Source organism: Tupaia chinensis, unplaced genomic scaffold (genome assembly GCF_000334495.1).
Source record: "Tupaia chinensis unplaced genomic scaffold, TupChi_1.0 Scaffold000037_17, whole genome shotgun sequence".
Classification (NCBI taxonomy): Eukaryota; Metazoa; Chordata; class Mammalia; order Scandentia; family Tupaiidae; genus Tupaia; species Tupaia belangeri.
The window spans coordinates 903,237-919,097 of NW_006159475.1; the positions used below are offsets into that span (position 1 = coordinate 903,237).

General features: G+C 42.1%; 1 protein-coding gene across 5 annotated transcripts in view; it reads right to left on the minus strand.

The window, feature by feature from the left end:
* The window catches only part of RCBTB2 (RCC1 and BTB domain containing protein 2), a 52,115-nt gene that overhangs the window by 9,182 nt on the left and 27,072 nt on the right, over positions 1–15,861 (minus strand). For 4 of the 5 annotated variants that reach the window (XM_014587904.2, XM_014587903.2, XM_006140430.3 and 1 more), the window contains 5 exons: positions 15,019–15,161; positions 6,833–7,023; positions 5,980–6,106; positions 3,787–3,926; positions 456–586 (listed from right to left, as the gene is read on the minus strand). In XM_014587904.2, coding sequence (XP_014443390.1) covers positions 456–586; positions 3,787–3,926; positions 5,980–6,106; positions 6,833–7,023; positions 15,019–15,161 — 732 coding nt within the window. The remainder of the gene's footprint in view (positions 1–455; positions 587–3,786; positions 3,927–5,979; positions 6,107–6,832; positions 7,024–15,018; positions 15,162–15,861) is intronic. The other variant, XM_014587905.2, reaches the window with a different exon arrangement.

The window sequence follows — 15,861 nt, forward strand, 5'->3', positions numbered from 1 at the left end:
TTCTCACTTATGTTTTTCACTTGTTCATAAATCCACTTGTTTTTTGGTCCTTTTTTTTTCAAACTGCCCTTATTTTGTTTTTATTTTACTATGATAATCTTGCAAATCTTGCTTCACTATATTTTACAAATGTTTTTCCCACTGAATCACTAACTTTCTAATTTTCTGGTTTTTTTTTTTTGTTTTTTTGTTTGTTTGTTTGTTTGTTTTGGTGTACAAATGTGTTTTACCTTTTGAAATTAGATCTATCAATCCCCTCCTTTACGGTTTCTGTCTTGACATCTACACTTCTACTATTTTACTAAATTTTTTTTTCTAATAATACCTTGGTTGCTTTAACTTATTTTACATTAATTCTTTAATCGACTTAGAGTTTATTTTTAGTTTAAGGTAGGAAGTAGATACTGAGCTTTTATGTTTTCCAGAAGGCTGGCTTGTTGGAATGTCTTTCTTACCTGAGCTTCGTATTTTACAGCGGCAGAAAGCAGAGCAATGGCATTCTCCTCACAGATCCCTTGTTTGATGGTTTGTTGGCAGAGCTTTTTCAAACGATTTTCTCTATAAAATGTAGCCAAATCTAGCAATCCTGGTGGAAAGCAATATTAATTAGGGTGAATAGTTCAAGCATCCTGATTTAAATCAAATCACTCAACCATTCAGAGAAAATTTTGACATTATTTTGAGTATACAAGGGGCCTTTAGAAAGTTCATTGGAAAACAGTATGAGTTCAGGGTTGGCCCTGTAGTACAGTGGTTAAGTGCATGGCAGAGGAAGTTGGATCACACATAACCAACAGTGGTCGGAGTTCCAGCCCTGGTGGCTTGAAAACATTCCAGGCACATGTGTGTGTGTGTCCAAAATCCTGATGGAATGGAGAAATGGAGGAAAAAGGACTATGGCATAACCAGGCCCTGTTGGGAGAGAAAAAAAATCTCTCTGACAAGACCATGCACACACACACTGGCAATTAAAAAAAAAAAAGTATGAATTTGTTTTGGTGCAAAAAATGTGCGATTCATGTATAATTTCTGCATATTATATATTTCCATGAACTTTTTGAAGACCCCCCCCTTGTAATCCCCAGTGAAGTGCTATATAAATATAAACTTAAACACATTTACACTTTGAATGCATGACTATACCTAAGAAGGTAGTCAAACTGAGCAAATACAATACACAATTAGCCATTAAAAATAGGAGCACTGGGACCAGTGGGTGGGATGGTGGTTAAGGCACTGGATTCCCACATGGCCAACTACAGTTTGAGTCCTGGGCCTGGTGGCTTGAAAATCACACTACACGTGTATGCATCTGTGCCCCAAATCCCAGGAGAATGGAGGAGAAGGGATTGCGGCATGGCCATCATCCCTGGAGGAGTAATTTCTCACTTCCCCTCTATCTCTTTCTCTCCAGCAAGTGTCCTGTGTGTATGGGGGGTGGGGGGTGGGGGGGGAGAGAGGAACACAATGAAAATAGCTTTAATATTTTTCCTAGAAAAAAAGGAATGCCTCCTCTAATCCCCCTCCCTCTGCATTATCTTTTCATATCTGCTCCTGGTACCCTAATCCATTTCTTTGTTTCTCCCTCCAACAAAACCAGAGAGAGCTGTCAGTGTTTGCTGTCTCCATTCTCTTCCCTCCCATTTCCACTGGAGATGTTACAAGCAGAACTCCATCTCTGTCTCTCACTGAATTCCCACCTATGCTTGTCACTAATGGCTTCCCCAGTGCCAAATCCAAGGTTGATTTACTCTGGTTTCCTGTTACTCAACATTTACACAAAATCGGATGTGGTTAACATGCTCTCCTTCTTGAAACACTGTTACTTGCTTGTGTGTTTTACTTCTCCTTACCTCCTTGGTTTTCTTGGCTAGACCAAACCTCAGCCCCAGCTCCCAAATTCTTTAGTGCCCCAGGGTTCAATCTCAGACACTTATTTCTCTAAATGGGCTTGAAATACCTCTGTATACTAGGAGTCTTCCAAAAGTTCATAGAAAATACATATTATGAAAAAATATAGACATAGATTTCAAAATTGTTTTGCACTAAGAAAAACTTATACTTTAATTCCATTTTTCCATGAACTTTTAAAAGTACCCGTATATACTGATGATTCCTATTACATTACCTGCCATTTACTTTCAAGTCATTCAATGTAGGCTGAGTGATACATGCATATCAATTAATTTTAATATACCTTGAAGAGCAGGGTAAAGTGTCCTAATCAGGAATGGTCAAATTAGTGTTTGAAAGGTCTGGTTTATTTTCAGATACCGCCCTCTGAATCTCCCTTAGAGGACTGGTAAGTTAGCCTAAAGAAAGTCAAATCAGTGGGATCACTGGTGAAAAAGTAGTGTTCAGGATAACTTTGGTCTTAGCTAGAAGTACTGGGAGTCCTTCTGCCTGTGTCTGCATGAGGTTCCAGTATTGTGGGCTCAACAATCTCACGCCCTTGGTAGAAGTGCATATTGCAGGTCTACATTTAGTCCTGTGTTGCCACCTGATCAAAAGGTTAGCTGAATCCTGCTACTGGAATATTATCACATACCTTTCAACTAACCTTTATTCATTGTTTTAGTGTGTGTGCTAATAAGTTTTATACATGTGGTATGGTAGAATCTGGTTGGAATTTTGCTTTTATCATAACATAACAAATATCAACATTATGAAAGAAAGGATGATACTGAAGTCTGAAATCTTGAGAACTGTGAGTGGCTTGTTTTGGTCAGTTCTCAACAACTCCAAGTTCTTATCAACAACCCAGATGCTCCCTGTCCTTCAGACTCACAGACACAAACAGCACTGCCCTAAGAGGCCACTACCCTGAGCCCCTGCCCCGAGCCCAGGCTCTGTACCTCCTCCAGGCACACCATCACCACAGGGTGGCCAGGGAGCCATGTGCTCACTTCTAGCCCACAACTGGGCACCTAGGAAGCTGGGGTACCCTGCCTAATTGGCCCCAAAGCTGGCCACCTGTGTGGGTATTTCTTCCTTCTCGCCAGACCACATCATTCATGTTCAGACCCCTGGCTCCAGGGTGTGGCCCAGGCTGGGGGTGGGTGGAGCTTGGCCATGTAGGCTGGGCTGCCTACACTCAGAACTTTTAGATGAGCTGTGGGCATCTGGAAATGACCACTTTCCCCAGCCTATGTAGCTGGGTTTAGCCTTGTACAAGTCTGGCCCATGGTTTGAAGTAAGTGGAATTCCTGGGCACCTTTTTTAAGAGACACTGGGATTTGCCCTTTGCCCTTTGTCTCTCTGTCCCTTGCTCCATGCTGCTGTAATGCTGCACAGTGGTGATGGTCTGACCTCTCACCTCTTTCTCTCTCTTTCTCTCTCTTCTCTCTCTCTCTCTCTTATTTTTTCCATAGGGCATGTGTGCTTGCTGGAGAGAGACAAATAGAGAGAGAGAGAGAGTGTGAAAGTGAGAATCACTCCCCATGGGGGATAGCCATGTCACAAGCCCTTCTCCATTCTCCTCTCAGGATCTTGGACATGCACGCACATGCACCTGGCATATTTTTCAAGTCACCAAACCCAGGCTCAAATTGCAGAGTTGGCCATGTGGGATGCAGTACCTTAACTACCTTTTGGCTGTCATCTCTCTCCTATCTATCCACTCAACCTTTATATGAAGAAGTTATGAGGGAACAGTTTGGGTTCAACACAAGACAAAAGGAACAACTTTTCTGATTACTCTCATGGACACCTTCTAGGCTCTACAGAAACCACCTTGTCAGCTACTCAAACATGTTGCCAATTTCTTGGTAAGTTTTTGGCAATTACCTACTGCCTCCTCAGGAGAAAGGCTGATGCTATCTGTGTACAGGTATTCCAGGAAGGCTCGGTAAACAGGATATGAAAATTCACTCATCTCTACAATGTCATCCTCATTGTCATCCAGTGAAGAACGAAAATGTTCACACCTGCAGGAGAAAAGAGCAGGTTAGGTCCAGCTTTTGGCAGCAATAGACAGCCTCCCTGAGGAGCCCAGCCTTCCTGAGGAGAGCACCTTCATGTCCTGGTCTTGGTTCCTTGTCTTTGCTGACCTGAAGTTTTCAAGCAAACATTTATTCAACATGGCTACAAATGTAAACTTGCCGCCTATTTGCCCCAGGCCCCTGCCTCTATGGCTGTGCTGGTGGACAGTCTGGGCTCCCTGGCACCTTACTCACACATATCCACTGGCCAGCCTTCATAGAAATCAGTGGATTTTAAAAAATAAAATCTGAGTAATTGTGCTTCTTTACCCTCTGTTACGGCTTGAAAAATCACCATTTATGGTGGTGTAGGGATAGGGCACAGCTGTGTGGTATTGGAGTCGGACTGGAAATTCTGAGGTTCAGACCCTGATCAACCTGAACATGCCAGACATGCCCGTGGACATACCCATGATCCTGGGTGGCTGCAAGGCTGGGGGAGTGAGACCTGACAAGTGGTCTCCCTTATGTATCTGGTCAACCTTTGCATGAAGTAGCAATAAGGAAAGAGGTGGTAAGACCTCTTCTCTGTCATTCTCTCATGGAAGGAAGAAAAGGAACGAGAGAAGAACTTTTTTAAAAGGGGGTGGGGAGAATTTGCATACAGATATGCACACAGGGAAAATGCCACGTAAACATTGGAATTATGCTGTCACATGCCAAGGAACACCAAACACTGTCACAAAACACCAGAAGCTAGGAGAGAGGCATGTAACAGAATTCTTCAGTACAACCCTCAGAAAAAAGCAACCCAACTGACACCTTGATCTTGAACTGGCTTCCAGAACTGTGAGAAAATAAATTGCTGTTGTTTAAGCCACCCAGTGTATAATACGTTCTTACAGCAAACTAATCAACCTCCTTTCCCTTACAAAGGTTCATATGCTACAGGGAAAGATCACAAATTTGTACAACCTGATCTTACTACAGGGAAATTAGAGACTAAAATGCCATGTTGAGTTTATGATTCATTGAAATAGGATTTAAATATCTATTACACAGCACCATATGAATTACAAAATCATTATGCTGAGAGAGAGAAGCCAGGCACAAAAGAATGTATACTCTATTATTCCATTTATATAAATTCTTAGAAAATGCAAACCGAGGAACCAGCAGCTGGTGTAATGGCTATGTCACTGGACTCCCATGTAGTCAACCACGGTTCGAGTCCCAGACCTGGTGGCTTAAACTCAAGCTAGGTGCATGTGCATGCATGCCCAAGATACCGAGAAGAGACTGTAGGAGAAGGGATTGTGGCATGGCCATCCCCTCTTTGGGTAATTTCTCATTTTCTGTCTCTCTATCTCTCTCTTTCTGCGAGCACATGCACCTTATAACAAAAAACTCTCCAAAAAAAAAAAAAAAGAAGAAGAAAGAAAGAAAGAAAATGCAAACTGATCAGTGTCAGAAAGATCTGGGGCAGGAGGGAACCTGGAGGGGTGACGGAAATGTTCAGTGTCTTAATGTGGGCAGTGGTTTCACGGGTATGTACAGATGTCAAAGCTCATTAACCTGCACACTTGAAGTAGATGCACCTTACTGCTCATAAATTAAGTATCAACATTTGATGTTTAAATCTAGCTTAATCCCAAACCTTATTCATCTGAAAAAACTTGAAATTCTCTTTTTTTAAAGCATCAAGAAGCTCAGCATCCCATAGTTGACTAATGAGAGTGATTACTTGGGCTGAGCTCAGCTCCTAGGCAGGGAAGTTCACTCCTGTGTCAGATGGCTACTCCCTAATCCTGAGGTGGCCTGACTGTTTTTCAAGCCTTCCAAGGAGCACCCTCATGACTCATTCCTGTTCCATATACCCAGCACTGGTGACACACAACTGCCAGAATTCCTTGTTTTTCACATCATGACTTCTTCAGCTGCACTGTAGGCTTGTAAGGGCAGGTCTTATATTTCTTCTTAATTCTGGAAGTACCTAACAGAACTACTTGAACAATTCGAGTTGTTGAATAAATCATTCTCAATATAAATGATTTCTTACCTAATTTTGAGAAGGACTTTATGTGCATAAATGTACTTTCCATCGACCAGAAACCTTAGGTCTGCAGTGTCCGGGTTGTCAAATTCCCTCTTCAGTGACTCGGCCACTGTGAGGTGGTCATCAGGTTCTATGAAAGCAACACCAACGATCCAGAGTTAGCTGCAGACATGATGAATGCAGGCCAGGATGCAGCATTGTTCTGTTGACCCAAAATACCAATTCCCCAAAATAACTGACCAACAGCAATGATTTTTTTTCCCTCTAAATATGGATTTGCATCTCTCTATTCATTAAGAATGAGAACCTCCATGCATCTGCTCATCAATCTGGCAAAACAACAAGTCCCGAACCATCTCACTGATTTCAAATGAAATTTTAGAATGTTTGAGTAAATATACTAGCTAAAAAGAAAAAATATAGTTTCCCAGTCATAGTAAAAAGCAGTTAAATAAAATTACCTTCAGCTCAGCCAGTCAGTACACACTGGATGCATTGTGTGTCAGGCTGAGGCCACATGGGAGGCCTGGATTTGATTCTCTATCCACCTGAAAAGTCAGGCTCAGTGTGCATGCCTGTAAATCTACCTACTAGGAAGGCTGAGGCAGGGGAATCATGACACATCACACACACACACACACACACACACACTCACTCACACAAAATCACTTATTTAGTATTGGTGTTGGTGTCTGATAGTTTTCAGAAGATTAATCAAATTAGTTCCCTTTCTCGGGAGCTCATTAGAGGAAAAAATTATGATATTGTACCTAACAAAGTCCTTACTATCAAAATAAAAGCACTGAGTTGTCTTCCTAGTTTTCAGGCCACTGAAAGTAGACACTGCTCAGCTCACCCACGGAGAGGAGGCGCCAGGTGACAGCAGGCGTGGCAAAGCAGGCAAACACATCGTCGGTGCAGGAGAAGTGGGTGAGGTGCGGGAGGATCACCGACTGGCCGCGGCACTGGCCCCACATGTACACGTGCCCACCCTGGGTCTTGGCAGCAGACGTGTGGGCAGAGTGACAGGCTGCGATCTCTATAATTCTAAGTTCACAAACAAATACCACATAAATACAAAAAAAAAAAAAAGATGATTTCTCCTTTCCCTAGGATTAGCTGATTTAGAGCATCATAAACTTCATTTACAAAAGGGGGCAGGTCTGAGAAGAAGGGAAAAAAATAACCAACAAGACCTCATCCCCTCAATTTTCAGGCACCAAACTGTTATTTACATTTAAGCCAAACTTCAATGGTGCTTATACGTCATGAAGTTCTGTTTGCTACCACTTGTAGCCAGTAGGCCTATCAAAATATGTACTGTTTCCTGTTTTGAAATTCAAGTTCAAGAGAGTACAGACCAAAAATATGAGAAAAGGGGCCAGAAGGTGGCATAGTGGTTATAGCACTGGACTCCCACATTGGCCAAACATGGTTCAAGTCCCAGACCCGGCAGTTTGAAAATCACACCAGGTGTGAGTATATGTATGCCCAGAATCTCAGGGGGAGGAGGGGGGAGAAGGTCTTGTGGCACTGTCATCTCATTCCCCCAGGGAAAATTTCTCACTTTCCCTCTCATTGTCTCTCTATCTGTCTCTGGTGAGAGCACACATTGTATGGCAAAACCTTAAAAAAAAAAAAAAAAGGTGATTTTTTTTTTTTTTAATTTCAATTATTTTTTTTTTCTTAAAACATTACTTACTGAAGAATATAATAAAGATTTGGGCCAGCTTGACCCAGGGTCAATAAATAAATATTTTAATTAAAATTTCACCTATTTTAGGGTTACACGGAACATGCTGTGGGTGGTTCCAACTCACTGCAAAGAGTAAACTCAGTTGTCCTGCCTCACTGAACTATACCTTCTGGAGCCTAGGAGAGTTTCCCGGGATCACCATATGACAGACCTTAGTGCAGAAAGTTCATGATCAATGGGGAAGTAGTTCTCAAAACATGTCCTGATGGAAAATATTGTTTTGTTGATCTGAAAATAATTACTTTCTATAGAAATAAGTTACCACACAAATTTTAAAAAGATCACAAACTCTTGCTTTCACCCCAAGAGAGGTCTCCATCTTAATTTTGCTATAAAACCAATGGGACCAGAATCTTCATAGTAGACTCAGAACTTCAGAATTATTTTTGACTTCTCACCACTTTTGTCAGAATATCCATGTATTATGCCACACAGATTCCTTCTCTGTCATGTCTCCCACCAGTCATCCTTATGGGTGAGGCATACCCCTATCTGGACACTGTAATAGCCTTCCAGGTCTCCCTTGCCTTAGATTTTCTCTCTCCTCTGCCCCAAATTGCACAATGCTGGCAGATTAACAATCCTGAGACTCTGTCCTCACCAAACCCTCAAGGGTTTCTCACATGATAAAATCCAGACACAAGGTATTAAGGCCTTCCACATTTGGCTTCCACTTCTGTCTAGCTTTCTTCAAGTCACTTTTGTCCACACCTTATGTTCGAACAAACAGATGTACTCACTGCCCCTTGATGTCTTTATTCATGGTTCAGGCTCTTGTTCAGAGTGTGTTCTTGTTCTCTATGCCATATACAGGCATCTTGTAAGGCCCAGGCCAAACAGTCCCAAGGTAAGGTTTCTCACTCATCTAAGATCCTATAGCTCTTCTTGTCCATACCACTCTGGCTTGGCAATCTTAGATTTTCAGTTGACTAAGTTTCACATATTCAGCTAGATTACAAATTCCTGACTGGCTGAATAAACTGGTTTATTTCTGTCCTTCTAGGCACACAACATAGTGTCTTATTAAATATTATTCATAGGAAATTTTATTAGCTAATTGGAGAAACTCAACCACGCAGAGCACATGAAGGTTAGGCATGAACCCACTGATCAATAGTGGGCAATGGAGAGAAGATATTCCTCCCCTGTCTCCTTTAATCAGATATTTGCGAGGAAGAAGGTTGGTCCTCATATAACCTCAGATTGCTATACGGGCTCACCTCAGAAGGCTGAGACATGTTTTCTTGTGTGTCCCATGTGACTTCACTGGTGTGTTAGAGGTAAAACCACCCACTAAGCACTAGGAGAAAAGAGGTTATGACATACCACAATGGACAGTCTGGGCCTTGGAGTCAAACAGACCTAGGTTTGAATCCCAGGTCAACCAGAGGGCCTTGGAACTAATGTCAATTACTCTCTAGGAGTCTTGGCTTCCTCATATTGCAGGGCAGATGTGAGAATTAAATGATAAAACATTATGGGCCAATCCCAATGTCTGTTGTATGAATGGCAGCCTATCAACAGAAGCTTCTCAATAATGTTGCTCCTCCACCTCAGCATTTTAAGTGACAAGACCTCCCTTAAATAGAGACAGGATGTTTCTGTGATCAATTCAGATTGGGAAGACCTTCCCTAGAAGAGTCCTTTATTGTCATTTGCATAATCAGTCAGCTGGCTCTAACCTCTCACCTAGTGCTGGGCCAAGGAACCTTGCCAAATGGAGAAAATAGTCAATACTATTTGGCTTACTAATAAGCATATTCTTATCCAAGAAAGCGGGAGAAAGAAGTAAAATAAATAGATTTACTCAAAGAACAGTATACCTACTGTCACCATCTATTTTCCTGGCAAACTTCAGACACTACACCCAAATGTGAGGACAGCAACACACTCTTAAGTGCATTGGTGTGATGGGCATGACACAGGCTTTGAGTCAGGGAGCAGTTTGTAGAGAACAAATTACTTAAATCCTTTTCCTTTTAATTTGTTGTAGGGCATGCATGTTCACTGGGGAGAGAGAGAGAGAGAGAGAGAAAGCATCTCCCTATGTAGGGAGGAGGATGGCCATGCCACAATCCCTTCTCCTCTTGGGATTTGGGGAATGCACACACATGCTCCTGGCATGTTTTTCAAACTACCAGGTCGGGGATGTGAACCACATAGTTGGTCATGTGGGATCCAGCCACCTTAACCACCATGCCACATGGCTGGCTCATTACTTAAATTCTGATAATCAACTTTTATCATTTTTTTAAAGGAAAAAAAAGGGGGAGAGAACAGGATACAAGATGGCCATCATCTCACGAGTCTATGGAGCAGAATAAATGATAAAAGGTCTCTAGCAGACATGGAGCTTCAAAAACAGCCTCTTTCTGTGACTAAAATTGTTTACCAGCTGCTGAAGGAGCTGTGGAGCCTGCCCTGATGAGCTCCGGACTCAGCTGCAGAAAGAAGTCACAGATCTGTGACACTGCCCACAACTCCCTATCAGCACCATGGTGTGGCACCAAGAATGAGCGCTCAGGTGAGTAGGAAGACACCTGGGGACCTGTTGGGGAGCACCTAAAGTAAAAGGAAGCTTAGTGGGCCAAGAGATTTGAATTTGCCAAAGAAACAGAATCCCCTGTGAGGCAGAGAGAACTGCATGCACAGACGTGTAGGCAGAAAATGGACATAGCAAGACTAGAAAGAGGTCTGAAATTAGGGGGCCCTGACTGTAGCAGATGACAACTCCAGGGAGCAGAGAGCAGTGAGGCTGCTAGGAATAGCAGTGTCAGTCTTAAATCCAAGGTCAAAGACTTCATATTTGATCTGACGTGATAGGTGAGTGGGAAACAGCTTTGTAAATAGGACCATGATGTGATAAAAGTGGAGTTCTTAGATTAATCGGCAGCAACATGTAAAACAGACAGAGAGGGAGAGAAACAACATCCTGAAAGCTAGCTGGCAGAGGCTGCTGGGTGTGGTCCTGGCACAGCCATGTTGCTCAGGAAGAATCAGGGAGGCTTAGACATCCAGGTAGAGGAAGGAAAGGGGTCAAAGATTGTCCCAGAGTCTAAGCCTGAGAAAACACTAGTGCTGAGGGAGGCTGGGGGTGGAGGAGCTCCTAGACTTACAAATGGCTAAGCAGTTCATCAAAGAAAAAAGGCCTCTACCTGTACCACCTCATGGTAAGGCCTTCTGGTGTTCTCTGGTGGAGGTGTGGAGGTCCACTATGTTTTTATAAACACTGATGAACTGCTCTGCTCTTGTCCCATGTAAGTGCTTTCCCAGTGATCTATGAGGCAGGCACCTGCATACCTTTTGAAAAATTTCTGTGTACCATGGGAGACCACTTGAAATGAAAGAACCCCTTTTTTCTGATAAATGTTCTGTAAACAGTCACTGAATAGAACACAATAGTGTTTTTCTACACAAAAATACCCAATGTGGGACAATCAAAATAGCTTAGCTCCACATTCCCTCCTGAAATGCCATGTTTAACCTCTAATGATAGAGGGGTGCTGCCTTTCTCCCTCCAGCAGCTGGCAACCCAAGGTAGGAACACCACCTCCTAGACTAAGGCTGCAGTGGACAGAGCCAAGGGTAAGGGTGGGGGAGGCAACACTGCTGCCGGCCATCCCTAGGCATGACCCAGTGACATTTACCCGGCACACCTGGCTCCACACAGGAAGTCAGGGGTGGGGCGCGGGCTTGGCTGACTGCCACAGCTGCTACAGAAAAAAGACTGGAGGGAGTTTAGAGATGGTCCTCTGGTTGGGGCTTGGGGCCCAAGCAATTGCCAAGGAGCCCGGCCTTTGCCTAAGGTTACTGGCATTTAAATCTGATTCAAACCAAGAAGCAAATTTTGCAGTTCAAAATTTTCCAGTCTTCTATGCAACAGACAATGACTGTAAACTGGGCTAACCTTTACTGTCAGGGTGTCTGGCATATTTCACAATCTTAATGTAAAAAAATTCTACGTGTTCTTAATAAACATGTTTTGGTGTCACCTCATTGGAAATATTTGCAACAACTGCATATATAGCTTAATGGCTGTGACGTACCAGAAATGAAAAAACAGAGAGTGGGAAAGAATGAAAAACAGATAACAATAAGGAGGGCCGAAGGTAATTTGTGAGGGAAATAATGTAAAAGATACAGCAATAACCAAAAGATCTAGAGCAGTGATTCCCAATCCGGATTTCATAAGAACCCCAAGTATTACAAACTGCCTCAAGAAGTCACAGAAGTCTCAGAAATTTCGAGGCAAAGTTGATTTTACATCAATTTAACTTAAGATGTGCTTTTATGGTACTTTACAAACACACAAGTACTAGGCAATTGAACACCAAGGTATTGAAACTTTAGAAAGATTGGGAATGAATGAGCTATAGAGAAAGCAATCATTTCAATTATTAAAATGACCTTTTTGTAAACATAAATTGCTGATAAATATTAGTACTCTTCATCATAAATAGACCTCACTGGGAAGGATTTTTAAAGCTCCCCCTTGGGTTGTTTGTGAGCATATATTTCAGTGTAGAAAAAATTTTCCTCTCCACTTCTGTGAATAGGTAACAAACTTAAGACCCGCCCCATCCCAAAGTCAGTCCTGTTCTTCCATAGTCAAATTTCCTTGTAGTAGGCCCCCAAAGAGTCAGAAGGTTCCCGAGGGACAAGTCATGGCATATCTGTGAGATTTCAGTCATTGGAAAGGGCGGGGTGGTATGGAACAAGTCCTTGCACAAACTTATACATTCCTTCCTCGCAGTAAGCATGTGATTGAGTGCCTGACAAACATGCAAGCTCAGAAATTACCACCTGAAATTCAAATGCGGAAAACTGAAAAGTTCAGGAGTATCTTGTTTAAAACATTCATCCATGACTAGGTGGACTACAGCAAGTGCACAGATCCATTGCTACTTCTGGTTCTTTTACACTTACCATAAAAATGATTGCAGTTTAAAAAGATGGAAACGCAATGGCCAGCTCTCAAGATTCAATTAAGCCACTAGGTCCTCACCTAACTTCCTTCCCTGTTTCTCTGCTTCACTTTCTTCTCCTCCCTCGAGGCCTCACAATCTGCCTGTCCCAGCATGAGCTGGAGTCAGAAGACCTGGGTGAGCAGCTCGATCAGGGACTAGCAGTGCAAAGCGAGGCAAAGCACTGCTGGGCAATGACAGCAGATTCTCCATGACCAGGACAGCTGAGTTTGTAAAAATGTGAAGCACCGTAAAAAAACGGTAAAGTGCCATCCGAACATGGAGTATGGGTTATTTTGTTGCCACGCTACCTTTATTTTATTTTTTAAATAATTATTTATTTAATTTATTATTATTTTCACATGAGTTTGCCAGAGAAAGAGAGAGAGAGAAAGGAAGAGTGAGAAAGCAAGCCAGCAGGTCCAGGACTTGAGCAGTGGTCAGCCATGTGGGAAGTCCAGCACCTCAACCACCATGTCAGCTGCTGGCTCCAACTGCTAACTTTATTTTAATACTTTGTTGTTCAGTCTAAATATTAAGTGTCCCTATTGATTGGATGTGCTGGCCAGGGCCATTTTTGTGATTATTTAAAGCCTAAAGACTATCCTTTCTCTTCTACTGAGTTGTTTACAACTGCCTTTACCGGCTGTGCAAATGACACAGCTGTAGACAAGTACTTCCACACAGTGCTGCCTGCATCATCTCCCCTCCTCCCTGAGTTTCAAGGTTTTGAAGGTCTTATTCTAAGATTTTTGTAGGAAACAGTTTTAACCTACACTGAGTAGGTTAAATTAACCAAGTTCACATAATATTTGAATGAAAACTGAGGTGGTTGAAAAATCACCATTTGATGCTTCATTGTTAAGTATTGTTAATATAATTGTTGAGTAATGTTAACTTTCATTGTTAAGTATTCCAACAGAAAAAAATTTAATTCCATATAAGTATAAGCTAATCTATTTATCCAAATTTTATTTAAAAATCAAATATAAAAATTAATATGTAAAATAAAAATAGCAGCATTGATTTCTAAGATTGCAGCCCTAGTTTAGAGAAAAGATAATGAACTGTTTTAGCTCCACACTATGGTATCAAGAAATGGTGAATAAAATGCAATGATGAGAGGCCAGGAGATGGCATAGCAGTTATGTCACTGGACTCCCACATGGCCAACCACTGTTCAAATCCCAAACGCAGTGGCTTGAAAATCACACCAGGTGCATGTGTATGCCTGCCCAAGGTCCCAGGAGGAGAATGAAGGAGAAGGGATTGAGTCATGGCCATTCCCACAGAAGGGCAGAGGGTGATATCTCACTTTCCTTCTCACTGTCTCTGTCTCTGGTAAGCACACATGCTGTATGGCAAAAAAAACTCTAAAAATTTCAAATATTTTAAAAAATAGTAATAAGTAAATTAAAAAGGCAATGATAAGGCCATACTGGAGAAATTCAAAGGCCTACAAAAATATTAGGAAAGTTGGGAACCAGCAGTTAGAGTAATGGCTATGTCGCTGGACTCCCACGTAGTCGACCGCGGTTCGCGTCCCGGACCCAGTGGCTTAAAACTCACGCCAGGCGCGTGTGCGTGCGTGCCCAAGATCCCGAGAGGAGAATGGAGAAGGGGTTGCGGCGTGACCATCCCCCTGGGGGGTGATTTCTCGCTTTCTGTCTCTATGTCTCTGTCTGTCTGGCAAACGCACACGCCCTATAGCGAAAAAAACCTCTCCAAAAAAAAAAAAAAATATATATATATATATTAGGAAAATTCAGAACTGATTCTGAATGTGCTGATTACACAGTTCAGCCTTGCAATTTAGTACATAGAACTAAGCCTTACTTTTGCAACTATTTTACTCCCTCACTAGCAGTTTGGGAGTTAAAGTAATGAAGTAAATTTATTCTTTTCAACCAGCTAATATTATAAGTAGCTGAGTTTTATACCCTATTCAAAGTACCTTCTTTTTCCTACACCACAAAAAATAGTTCTCAAACATTATCAACTTCCCCTGCAGAATGTAAAACAGTCAGGAGGGGAGCAAAGGTTAACTGTGAGGGAGAACAATGTATCAATAGGATAGCTGTGGGAAGTTTAGTCACTGCTATTTGCATTGAGTAGCTGTTCCAGGTAAAGAAGAAATACAGGTAAGTGAAAACAGAATACTTAATGTGCAGTCAATCTCCCCAACAATTTCAAAGACAACTTGTAAACCAAAATGCTCTTGTTAAAGGATAACCTAATGCTAGCAGATCAATTCTTGATCATGTCTAAGTCCTGTTTAATTACTAAAGACCAGTGGGGTTATTTTGAAAATGTTCACATTACCTGTCCTTTTCCACAACAACGGGGGTAGGATAGGACTGGTTACTTTTATTGCCAGTGCCCAGCTGACCGTAAGAATTTGCGCCCCAAGCATACACTTGGCCTTCATCTGTTAGTACTAATGTATGTGCGTAGCCACAGGCAACCTAAAAGAAAAAAACAAATCCACTCAGGCTTCAAATAGAAAGAAAATAGTTCACTCCTTTACCAAGTAGGTTAAGAACCAAAAATGAAAAAAGAGGCAGCTTGCCCAGAGAGGCAAGTATTAAATTAACCAGGAGCCTTCTGGAAGTAACCTTCCATAACCATCTTTGGTCCCTTGGGTAGCCAGAATTGCAGTAAGAGGGCCATGAGTCTTTGAAATTGCTCATCCCAGTTCTCTCAGCTTTAATAAAATATTTATTATGCTCACAGAAATGTAGGGAGGTGAGGTGAATATAAGAAATAGATATTTGGGACCAGCAATTAGCGTAATGGCTATGTCGCTGGACTCCCACATAGTCGACTGCGGTTCACATCCCGGACCGGGTGGCTTAAAACTCACAACGGGCGCGTGTGCGTGCATGCCCAAGATCCTGAGAGGAGAATGGAGGAGAAGGGATTGTGGCATGGCCATCCCCCCTGGGGGGTGATTTCTCGCTTTCTGTCTCTCTGTCTGGTGAGCGCACACGCCCTATAGCGGAAACCTCTCCAAAAAAAAAAAAAGGAAATAGACATTTTTATTTTTCGATAACTACTTTCTTTTCCTGACTATAAAAGTAAAAAACATTCGATGTGAAAGTACAGAAAAGTATAAATGTGAAAGTACTCTCAAGATCAGAGTAATTTTCTTTTTCTATTTATATA